This window comes from Lithobates pipiens, unplaced genomic scaffold (genome assembly GCF_037356315.1).
Source record: "Lithobates pipiens isolate NorthernLeopardFrog02 unplaced genomic scaffold, aLitPip1_a1.2 Scaffold_8, whole genome shotgun sequence".
NCBI lineage: Eukaryota > Metazoa > Chordata > Amphibia > Anura > Ranidae > Lithobates > Lithobates pipiens.
Window position 1 is genome coordinate 156,750,379 of NW_027507903.1, and position 12,400 is coordinate 156,762,778.

Genomic DNA, 12,400 nt, shown 5'->3' on the forward strand with positions numbered 1-12,400 from the left:
TTTCTGAAGAGTGGGGGAGGGTTAGCACTACCAATGATGTTTTGATCGCTGTCTGAGTCCTACTGCCCCACTAGCAGCTGATCCCTCTATTCCTTGTCCTGGGTTCCAATCTCCCCAGTCACAGGCTAAGATAAAAATGTGACAGCAATGTCATCACATGTCCGACAAAGGGGGTCCTTCGTGGCTCTGAAATGTTGCACTATGTCTTCTGTAATGTGATCGTTCTTCAATAAAGTTTCGGATGTAATTCACGATCCGTGGTGTGCTGTAGGGATGAGCTCCGGCGTGGTCGCATACTCCACGTGCAGAGCCCCCCAGGAAGTCGGCGCAGCACTAATCACAGGCAGTGAGACATTGCCCGATCTCTGCAGCCACGCATCGGGGGCAATGTCTCACTGCCTGTGATTAGTGCAGCGCCGACTTCCTGGCAGGCTCTGCATGTGGAGTATGCGACCACGCTGGAGCTCATCATTGGTGTGCTGGTGGATATGATCAGGAATGTCAGCTCTTCCCCACTCTATTAACAAAGGGCAGGGGTCAGGCTTTATAAAAATATTTGATTTGTGTCTGTGTAATGCCCCGTACACACGATCAGAAAATACCGCTTTCGAAGCAATTGTATGATAATCGGATCATTAGTACAGAGCTTTCGAGAGCCAATTATGACAGTTCATCCGATATTATTCGGACGTGCAGGAATTTTTAATTTTTTTTTGTACAATGCCAGATCATACGATTTTTGTGTCTCAAAGCGGTACAATCATTTTGCATAGAAATTTGTCATTTTATATTGTAGGCCTGTAATTCTTAGTAATAACACACTTAAAGAGGAAGTAAACCCTGATGAGTTTACTTCCTCTTTCATTCCCTGCAAAGGGGGACAAAAGGGATGTGAAATGATTTCCTACAGTAATCTGTAAGATTATACTGTACGTATTATGATTTTTTTCACTGTTTTGAATTTGCCCCTGGGCTCTGTCCCCATACATCTCCATGCTTGCAGGGAACAGAGCCCGGCACAGAGAGGCATCGGGTGGAGGACAGAGCCCGCGGGCACATGGTGGGGGGACATCACAGGATCCCGGGGACAAGGTAAGCATACCGCACCACGATCCTGCAATGCAATATGCAATCTCGTGGCTCGGGTTTACCGCTAATGGTGCTGAAATTTTTAACCCTGAGCCACACTCTGAAAAACTGCCAGGGAGGTTAATCAGTAGAGATATCGTTCGCAAATGCAATACAAATGCATTACAACACATGACATCACTTCCGAATTTTTTTTTTCTGTCGTACGGAAATATTAGTGACTTGATCAGATTCGATCTGAGATTGGCATGCAAAACCCCCCCCCCCCCTCCCCCAAAAAAAAAAAAAACGCTCATTCGTCCGATAATCTCATTGTGTGTACGGGGCAAAAGGAATGTTTTTAAAAGGTTCGTTTACCATTTTAGAAAAAAGAAAAGTGAACCAACACACCCCCCGCCCCCCCTCTTGATCCCATTATACTCTTACTTACAGTATGTGGGTGATGAACTGTCAGTGCCAGTGTAGCAGTCCAGGGATTTGAAATTCCAACTCCTAGTCTAAATTGGTCCTAGTATGTTTATGTGTGAGTTACTAGATTGTAAGCTACTTGAGGGCAGGGCTTCATGTGAATTTACAGTACAATATATGGTATATAGATGTAAATTGACGGGGCTATATAAATCCCCTGTTCTTTCTACAGGGCTTTCTGGGAATAATCAGTGCGATTCTTTGTGCTGGTTTTGACCAGTCTGGATCACTCTGATCCATCCCAGAAGCCCTGCAGAGTGAAAGGAGAAAAGAGAGGGTAGCACTACACCAGCTGCATATGACAGCTCATCCCCCATGGAGGTAAATATAGTGAGGACTAGGTGTTTTTTTTTCTAAAAAGGTGAACTTACACTTTAAGTTGCCTGTACATGGGTCAATTTTTCAAAAACATCCCCCTTCCCCTCATCCTCAGTAGTTTTCTGTTTTCAACCATCTAGGAGTATCCTACATAATGTTTTTTTTCAGCCCCCATCAGATGACTAGGTCTTGTTATGCTTTGCTTACTTGGGGGTATCTTTAAGATTTCAGCTGGACTTTGCCACTTGACTAATGCAGGCAACTCTGGCTGTCTGCTTGGTGTCTAATTCTTATGACAGGTTTTTGTTTAAAAAAATCTATCGTGCCTATTCATAGGTTCAGAATCTACCATTTACATGATAGGTTTTATGATGTTCATGAGTGAGAAACCATTTTCATCCTTTTAGCTCTTCAGGTCTCTTAGCAGTTCTAGGGCCTTCCATATCTAGATCTGCCCCCCCAGCTTAGTGACGCTAAGCCACCTAATTCTCTGCTTCTGGAATTAGACTGTTAGTTCCCAGGCACATTCTGTTCTGAAAGGGGGGATAATTCAGCTACCTCTTTGGAAGAGGGATCTGGTTCAGAACAGGAAGATGCATGTACAGTCAGTACAGCTAGGTTCCTCTGGTAGAAGTGACTGATGAGCTTTTAAAAGCGATTTGTGCAGATTGAGGGTTCACTGTCCGTCCAGGACAGAATGTATAGGGGTTTGCAGGAACATAAGCATAGGCCTTTTCCTATACATAACTACACTCTAAGGCAGTGGTCATCAACCCTGTCCTCAGGGCCCACTAACAGGCCAGGTTTGCAAGATAACTGAAATACATCACAGGTGATATAATTTGCTGCTCGGTGATTGCCGTATTCTAGTCTGCATCTGTCCAAGGAAATACATAAAACCTGGCCTGTTAGTGGGCCCTGAGGACAGGGTTGATGACCACTGCTCTAAGGGATAGAGATTCATTTTTTAGATACCCTACATTGGACACAGCTCTTGATCCAGCTTCTCTCCTCTGATACTCTAGTGATTCTGAATAAGGAATTGCTGCCCTTTGCTGCCCTTAGATCAGTAGCTTTATTGAACAATGTGGCTGTGGAATCAGTGTGGGCCACAGAAGAGGAATATGGTTCAGAAGGGCAAGATGCATGTGGCGTCAGTGCAGCTAGGTACCGCCTTATGGTAGAAGAGACCGGTGAGCTTTTAAAAGTTATTTTGAACAGATTGAGGATTCACAGCCAGTCCTGCCAGTCCAGGATAGAATGTGTAGGGGTCCCCCCAAGGTGCAGTTACTTGTTTATCCTCTCAAGTAGCTGTCCTGGAAGATGATTTGAGAAAACAAAGGGTTTCTTACTGGTGATAGTATTTGGGAGAATCTTCCTGGACCGCATCCATATTCCCATCCAGGGGATTCTAGTTTGAGGTGGTGTTTTTTGCTTATGACTTTATCTGCACATTGTTGGAGGTTCTTTACGCACAACAACGGAGGAGGAGGGGCTATTTAATCTGTTACATTGTTACATGCTCAAAAGGTGATCTTATCCTTAAGGCTACTTTCACCCCGGGGCGGGGGCTGGGGTTTAGAGGTAAAGCTAGTTTTAGTGGTGCTTTACCACTGCTATAGCAGCACTTTTTGGCTCGCTAACCTTTAATCCCCGCTAGCGACCAAATAAAGGGTTAAAAGCAACCGCAAAGTGCCACTGCCAAAGTTCTTTGCAGGCTCTTCGGCAGCGCTGCCTATTGCTTTCAATGGTAAGGGTGGTTTAGGAAAGGTGTATGCACCGCTCCCGCTCCACCCCAAAGTTGCTGCTTATAGGACTTGTTTTCCCGTCCTGCAAGTGCACCGCCCCAGTGTGAAAGCACTCGGCTTTTCGCACTGGGGGGCTTGAGAGGCGCTTTACAGGCGCTGTTTTTAGCGCTAAAATGTGTGAAAAGTGCCCCAGTGTGAAAGAAACCTTAATGTCCCCAAACATGTTTTTCTTTCTTTTCATGGTTGTTAAGTAGGATATTTCTATTATTGCATCCTCATATTTCACATTTATCTCTCTTGTTTAGTGTTATAATTACACTGCCAGAAAATGTGAAAGACTATTTACTAGACGATGGAACTCTTGTTGTCTCTGGCAGGTACCACATATTTTATTATTCCCACAGTTATTTGCAATTATGTAATATTTCTTCTTGTCATTGCGTGTGTTATTCTTGTGTATTTTTTTTAAAGGGTATTTATAAATTAAATTTTGTATTTTTGATAAAGCAGGGTTGTGTTTATTTTTTTTTTTTGTTTTTTTTAACTGCCTCTACCTTGTTGGGTAGATATTAGAGCTGCCCGATTAATCGTTAAAAAAAAATCACAATCTTGATTCAACCCCCCTCAGGATCTTAGAATAAAATTGCGGTCATTGCAATTTTTTATGTCACACTGTATTTGTGCAGCGATTTTCAAAAGCACTTTTTGTAGACAAAATACACTTCAATGATAAAAAAAAAAAAAAAAAAAAAAAAAAAAAACGTAAACTTGGCCCAATTTTTTTGTACGATGTGAAAGATGTTAGGCCAAGAATCATGATCTTTATTTTAAGCAAAAAAAAAAAAAAATCGTACTTCTCATTTTTTACAGAAGCGTGCAGCTCTAGTAGATATCCCTTCACATCTTTTTCCATAGCCGCAGCAAAAAGTGAGAGGGACTCTTTTGTACAGTTAAATCCAGAGTAGATGTCTCCATGTAAAGATTTCCAGCCTATTCCTGTTAGTGAACACAAACTGTTTACTCTCCATCTATTTCAGTCAGGGAAAGCTTTGCTTTTACTGAGAAAATCCTGTGTTCCCTGAATAGCAACTTTGTGTGTCCTGAAAACCTGCAGCAATCGGTGTAGTGGCAATGCATACTACAGTGATTTTCATCTTCCACTGGGATAGACCAGGCATGGCTCATGTATATTTACATTGGTCCAAGCTCAACAAATGTAACTGAAAAATGTGCAAACCTAGACTTCAGTATGTACCTCTAGTTAGGAAACTAAGAACTAGTATTCTCGTCTTAAAACCAAAGGTATTTACATGTCATCACATACCTTTTCAAACTCAAATAACAAGCTACATATGTTTAAACATATTAGACAGAAGCATGCAAGTCATTCCTGTATGCCCCAGTGACTATGTCTGTTTCCGGAACCAAGGAGCCCAAATACTGTATGTATAATAATGGAAATAAGCACACTAAACACAAAAATATTTACTGCAGCAAATTCAAGCATTGGCCAAATAGTGTATAGTATTAAGTTGGTTATCATTGCCCCATAGAATTGCTTTGTTTTCTGGGTGTACAGTGAAAGTGGTGACAAGTAATTACCCTCTATTTAAAGAGCAAAAAGAAAATGATAGTGCACTGCCTTTAGCTCTCTCTACGTGGTCTGACTTTATATACTGGAATATATGGCATTTGGATAACTGGTTCTGTATATTGGACTAAATATTTGCTATAACCCAGACACTTTTCATTAATAGTTGACCGTCGGGGCATTCAAATTCTTTGCATTGCCCCATCCTGTATTCTAATTTGTTTCTTACTGCTACTCAGTGATGCAATGAAGGTCTATCGTCTTTCTGTTTTTAGGGAGGATTCTGCTGGGTGTTCCCACCCAGACTATAACAGTAACGATGAGGAAGAAGAGGAGGTACAGGTAGTGTTTTGTTTTTACACTGATAATAGTCAAGGCTACAGTCACTGCATTATGTAAATCATTATTGAGATGTTAGAAATATAATATGGCATAGTGCTAGCTAGTGCAAAAATGAAGGTTGTAAATGCAACATTTAGCGATACAGATTACTGTGGTAAAAGATTACAGATCAAGCATCGGCATACCTGTGATTTATTTTTTTTTTTATTTTTTTTTTATCTCATATTTAGTTTGGTAGTTCTAATATTAGGCTTTAGAGTGTATGCAAATCTAAATGTAAACATGTAATATATTACAGCTTACCAACCCTGTGATACGATGGCTGCATTACTTTACTTTATTTTATTTTTTTTATTTTTTTATTGTCCTTATGTCACCTGTTGATCCTTTTGGTTATTACACTTTGTGTCCTAGGGTGGGGATGCTCACTGACCATACTGTATTTATAAAGAAGTAACAAGGTCTTTCTAGGACAAAATGTGTGTCAGGACTACAGAATACCTCCTTCTTTCCTCTTCTTCGTAACATGGGGTAAGTATTCTGTAGTTCACAGGGAGAAATGGGAACATTACTAACTGACAAAAATGCAGCACAGGCAGAGTACACAGGAAATTGTCAGATCACTAGAAGAGAAGCTAAGGGAAAGGATAGACAGATTCTGATGGTAGGGGACTCAATTCTTAGGACAGAGAGGGCAATCTGTGACAAAGACCTGAAGCACCGAACTGTAGGCTGTCTACCGGGCGCTCTGGTTTGGCACATCACGGATCTGGTGGACAGATTACTGGGAGGGGCTGGAGAAGACCCAGCTGTCATGGTGCACATTGGCATGAATGATTTTAGGGTCTTGGGAGCTAAAGTGAGGAAAAGGACCTCTAAGGTAGTATTCCCAGTAATGCTACCGGTACCTCAAGCCACACCAGAAAGGCAGAGGGAGACTAGGGAAGTAAACGAGTGGCTGAGGGAGTGGTAATAAGGAGGGGTTTGGGTTCCTGTAGAACTGAGCCAACTTCTCAGTATAGAAGGGACCGACTGCACCTAAATGAGGAGGGTGCAGATCTGCTGGGAGTGAAGATGGTTGAAATTTTAGAGGGGTTTTTAAACTAGGTGATTGGGGTGAGGGTCCAGAGGTAGAGATAGTCAGCAATGAACTTAGTCCAGAGGGTAGTGTTGGGGACATTAGTGGTAGGTCCTATTTGCAATCTTGGAACACCCAATAACAGGACAGTATGCGACCGGTCTAAACTACGTGGCACATTCACCAATGCTAAAAACCTGCCGGACATGATGGGTGAACTAGAGATACTGTTGAACAATGAGGATTTCGATTTTGTGGGAATTTCAGAGACCTGGTTTAACAGCTCTCATGTTTGGCTGGCAACCATTCAGGGGTATTCCCTTTATTGCAGGGATAGAGAGGGTAAAAAAAGGGGGAAGGGTATGCCTATATATCAAGAATAATGAACAAGTGAATGTGAGAGATGACATCAATAAGGGAGCTAGGGAGGAGGTGGAATCCTTGTGGGTAGAGCTCCAAAGGGATGATGCTAAGGGCAAAATAATACTGGGAGTATGTTATAGGCCCCCTAACCTGAGGGAGGAGGGGGAGATGAACCTCCTACCACAATTTGGATTAGCAGCAAGCATGAGAAGTGTAATAATCGAGGATTTTAATTATCCAGACATAGACTGGGCGGAGGGAACCACGCATTCATCTAAGCCCCTGTACACACGGTCGGAGATTTCGACAACCAAATCCGTCGGATTTTGTCCGTTGGATCTTATCCGAAACTGTTGCATACACGGTCGGACTAAGTTGTCGAAAAATCCGATCATTCAGAACGTGATGACATAATTTAGTTACGATGGGACTACGTTCAGGCTAGTAGCCAATAGCTTTGATGTAGGAATTTGATCTGAGCATGCGTGGCACTTGGTCCGATCAAAATTCTCTACACATGATCAGAGTATGTCCGATCGAACCAGTTGGTCGGGAAATATTTCCAACATGTTGGAAAATTGGGTCCGACGGATATTCAGACAGAATCAGTCCGATGCATACCACACACAGTCGGATTATCCAACGACACGGTCCAATAGGACACATTCCGACGGATTCTCCAACCGTGTGTACAAGGGCTTAGGCTCGCCAGTTCCTAAATGTCTTGCAGGACAATTTCATGGGTCAGATGGTAGATGCACCAACTAGAAACAAGGCGTTACTAGATCTACTGATTGCCAACAATACATACCTGATCACGGATGTGAAAATACGGGCCAACTTAGGAAAGAGCGATCACAGGTCAATTGACTTCAGTATAAATCACACAAATCGGAAACACATGGGGAGCACAAAGACACTGAATTTCAAAAGCGCCAACTTCCTCAAACTATGAATCTTGCTAGAAGATATAAATTGGGATAAACTCTTAGAAACAAAGAACGCAGAGGAAAGATGGGTTTGTTTTAAGAGCATATTAAATAAGGGCGTTAGGCAGTGCATCCCGTTGGGAAATACATTTAACCAGTTCCCGACCAGCGCACGCCGATGTACGTCGGCAGAATGGCACGGGCAGGCATATTGGCATACAGGTAGTCCAATCTTTAATGCCGCCCTGCCATCGCGAGCGTGCCGCCGCTGCTGGTCGGGACCCCCATGAGTCCGGTCGTGGGTCCCGCAGACTCGATCGCCGTGGGCATACCCACGATCGTCTCACGGGCGGCTGAATGGAGAGATGCCGTTGTAAACAGCATCTCCCCGTTCTGCCTAGCAACTAGTGAAGCTGAGCTCTGCTCCATGTGATTGGAGCAGAGATCAGTGTTCACTAAATGAAAGCCCAGCCCCCAACAGTTAGTAACACACCCCTAGGGACACTTAACCCCTACACTGCCACCCACTGGTTAACCCCTTCACTGCCAGTGTCATTTACACAGGAATCGCTGCATTTTATATAGCAGTGATTGCTGTATAAATTACATTGGTCCCAAAAATGTGTAAAAAAAAAAAATGCCCGATGTGTCTGCCATAATGTCGCAGTCACAATAAAAATCGCTGATTGCCGCCATTACTAGTAAAAAAAAAAAATATTACTTAAAACGCCATAAAACTATCCCCTATTTTGTAAACGCTATAACTTTTCCGCTAACCAATCGATAATCGCTTATTGCGATATTATTTTTTTTACAAAAAATATGTAGAAGAATACGTATCACCCTAAGCTGAGGGAAAAAATGTTTTTTTTATATATTTTTGGGGGATATTTATTATAACAAATAGTTAAAAATAATGGTTTGGGTTTTTTTTTTTTTTTTCAAAATTGTCGCTCTATATTTATGTTTATAGCGCAAAAAATAAAAACCGCAGTGGTGATCAAATACCACTAAAAGAAAGCTCTATTTGTGGGGGAAAAAAAAGGACATAAATTTTGTTTGGGAGCCACGTCACATGACCACGCAATTGTCAGTTAAAGCGATGCAGTGCCGAATCGCAAAAGTGGTCTGGTCTTTGGCCAGCAAAATGGTCTGGGGCTGAAGTGGTTAAAGAGCGAACAAAAGTCCTGGATTGGTTAACTCCAATGTAAAAATGCATATAAAACTAAAAGAAAAGGCCTTCAAAAAATACAAGGCTGAGATTATCATCAGCATTCAGACTTTACAAAGAATGCAACAAGATATGTAAGGGTGCAATTAGGGAAGCTAAGATGGAACACAAAGAGGCATAGTGGAGGAGAGCAAAAAAATCTCAAGAAATTCTTTAAGTATATAAACGGTAAAAAAGGGAGGACAGACCATATTGGCCCCATAAGGAATATGGAAATACATCTGGTTGCAAAGGTATTGAATTTATTCTTCTCAGTCTTCACAGTGCAATTGCGGGGGGGGGGGAGGGGGGGTTCAATACACAAATCACCGGGACCAGATGGCTTGCACCCGAGGGTCCTTGGGGAACTCGGTCAAGCAATTTGCCAGACCATTGTTCGTAATTTGTACTGACTGGAATGGTACCAGCTAATTGGAGAAAAGCCAGTGCAGCACCAATATTTAAAAAGGGACCAAAATACATCCCTGGGAATTAGACCCGTTAGCATAACATCAATAGTATGCAAGTTCTTGGAGGGGATAAGGAATTATATACAAGATTTTAGTAATGAAAACAGTATCATTCGCAGTAATCTGCATGGATTTATGAAGAATCGTTCTTGCCAAACCAATGCTCAGTGAATGAGTTACAAATCATTTGTAGTTTCACTGCCTATAGCCCTTTCTTTGACTGCAGTTCAGTTTTCCTTGGCAAGTTAAAGGCTAGGAAGTGCGATTCTGTCGCTGCTACAGAGATGCCTGCGTGACATCAGCCTAAGGCCCTTTTCACACGGGGCGGATCAGTAATGATCCGCCCCGTGATGATCCGCTCGCTCAGCAGGGATCGCTCCGTTGTCCCCACTGAGCCAGCGGCGGACAGGGTGGTCCCGGTACACTGTGCCGGGACCGCCCTGTCAGCTCTCCGCTCTCCTCTATGGGGATCGGATGAGCACGGACCATCTGACCGTGTTCATCCGCTCCGCTCTGCAGACGGCTAGAAATATAGGATTTTCCTCCTTTCCTCCGTCTGCAGAATCGGACAGTAGCGGAGGTGGACGATATCGGGTGTCTGCGGATGAACATAGGGATAAATGTATGTCCGTATTTCATCTGCAAACGGATGGATGAAATACGGACATACCGTCCGCATGTGTGAAAGGGGCCTAAGGGTTTCTCTTAGAAGATCATGGAGTTGATTTACTAAAACTGGTGCAGCGCTACATAGAAACCAATCAGCTTCCAGGCTTTTTGTCAAAGCTTAATTGAACAAGCTGAAGTTAGAAGCTGGCTACCATGCACAGCCGCACCAGATTTTGCACTCTCCAGTTTTAGTGATTCATGAATGTCAGAGAAACTGTTAATATTCCCCAACAATACTGAGTGTAGTTCTCAACTTTAAAGTGTTGTCCATAGATGAATACTTGTGTTACATACAGTATGTGTTACCTGTCACACCTGACAAAAAAATAAGGCTGTTTAGCTAGAATCCAGGCATCCATGCAACATCAAGTTTTTATACACCCTATGCAGGCTTTTAAGCATTTACCTTTTTTAATCCAATTTTGTTTAGGAAATTCACATTATACAAACAGATTACTTATGGCTAAAAGAACATAGCTGGCACAGTTGGTAGCTATAAAGGATATCCTAATCACATGGTTTCATACAAATGCAAATATCAGACTGGGGATATCATTTTAAAAGTTTATCAGTATGTTGAATACTCATATCCAACAACAAGATTAGAGATGGTAAATTGTCAATCCAGACACAGTTGAATCAGAAGTTAGTTAGGTCTGTTTCACACGAGCTTCAGCTTGTATTGGAGCAGCGTGAACCGCAAGATTTATGAAAACATTTGAAGAGCTCTCAGCAATCTTTGTTTTTAAAATTGCATTCAGCTCCAGTTTGTAAATGTTGAACACCAATCCTAATGGAAGTAACGATTACCACCCACAATTGTGGTCACAGAGCTCCCGCGGGGTGCCCCCACAAGCCACCTCTTAAGGGGCAACATACAGGTATGTTAATCTGCCTGTACGTGTCCCTTCTGCCGCAGTATATGTTCGTGAGGCGGTCGGGAAGGGGTTAAAAGCTTCAACAAAGCTTGCTAAAAGCTCTGCAAATGCGTTGTGAAAGCTTGCTGTTCACACTGCTCCTAATCTCCTAATACAAGCTGAAACCCGTGTGAAACGGGCCATATAGGATACACCTGTAGTAAGAAAGCATGGGAGGCTAGTGAAGGAAGGGCATTCAGCAGGCAGGATAAATAGACCAATACAATAATCCAGCTTACAACTCCAAATCATACAGTGATATCTAGTGGAGGGCCTTTCTTTATGCATAGTTTTACTTTTTCAAACCGTTTATAAAGCTCATTTTACTCGGGGCTCAACAGAAGGTGGAGCATTGTAGATCCATCTAAGGACCATCATTCTATGTGCAGTGAATGGTGCCCTAGATGGGGCCAATGTAGTGTTTTTATATCTATCTCTGATGAGTCAAATGAATCCAAAGATCATGTAAGCAGGGTATTTGTTGAGGGGGTAAAGACCATACTTAAACTTTTTACAACTGTGTGCCAATAGCGCGCCAGCTCAAGGCATCACCATTAACCTTTCTTTAGTACAAATAAAGCAATGCAGCTTGTTGAAGGCTGATTGAATAGTGATGGCACTGCAGCTCTTTAATGTGGTCATCTGTATGCTCTCTCCTAATCAGCAGGTCAATTTGTTATATTAACAGACCTATTGACTAGCAGCAGTGTCCTTTTTTTTTTTATTTTATTTTTTTTCCCCTCCATCATAACTCAATTAAAAAGGGTTATTTTATACAGTATCTTCTTGAACTTTAATTTTAAAGAGAAATTTAAAGTGACCTTTTCTTCACTGCATATTAAAGTGTTAACTGTACATATTCAGTAGAAAGGTTAAAGCAATACCAGCCCTCGTTCTGCTTTGTAGCTATAGGGATTGTGGGAAAATTACTCTTCAAAATTTACATTAGAGGCATTGAAGCCACAACTTTATTTTCCCTTTTACTTTCCAGAGATAACATCTCAGCAGCTTTTCTAATATATATTTTAAAAAAAACTTCAGAGACTTGTAATTTTGGGGATCTTTGCAAATTAGTTACTTAACTGTACATGTAGCTAGAAACGTAATTTTCCATAAAACTTTAATGTCCATAGTCAGGTGCAATATAGTTTTGAAATGAAGCACAAAATAAACCACTAAGTGTAAGTACAAAAATTCCTCACAGAAAC

At 42.0% G+C, this 12,400-nt stretch overlaps 1 protein-coding gene across 2 annotated transcripts in view; it reads left to right on the top strand.

Annotated features, from left to right (window-relative positions):
- Window positions 1-12,400, top strand: part of CDC123 (cell division cycle 123) — a 108,578-nt gene that overhangs the window by 533 nt on the left and 95,645 nt on the right. Inside the window, exons 2-3 of one of the 2 annotated variants that reach the window (XM_077472987.1) lie at window positions 3,929-4,000; window positions 5,490-5,550. In XM_077472987.1, the coding sequence (XP_077329113.1) occupies window positions 3,929-4,000; window positions 5,490-5,550 (133 nt within the window). Of the gene's footprint in view, window positions 1-3,928; window positions 4,001-5,489; window positions 5,557-12,400 lie in introns of both variants that reach the window. The other variant, XM_077472986.1, reaches the window with a different exon arrangement.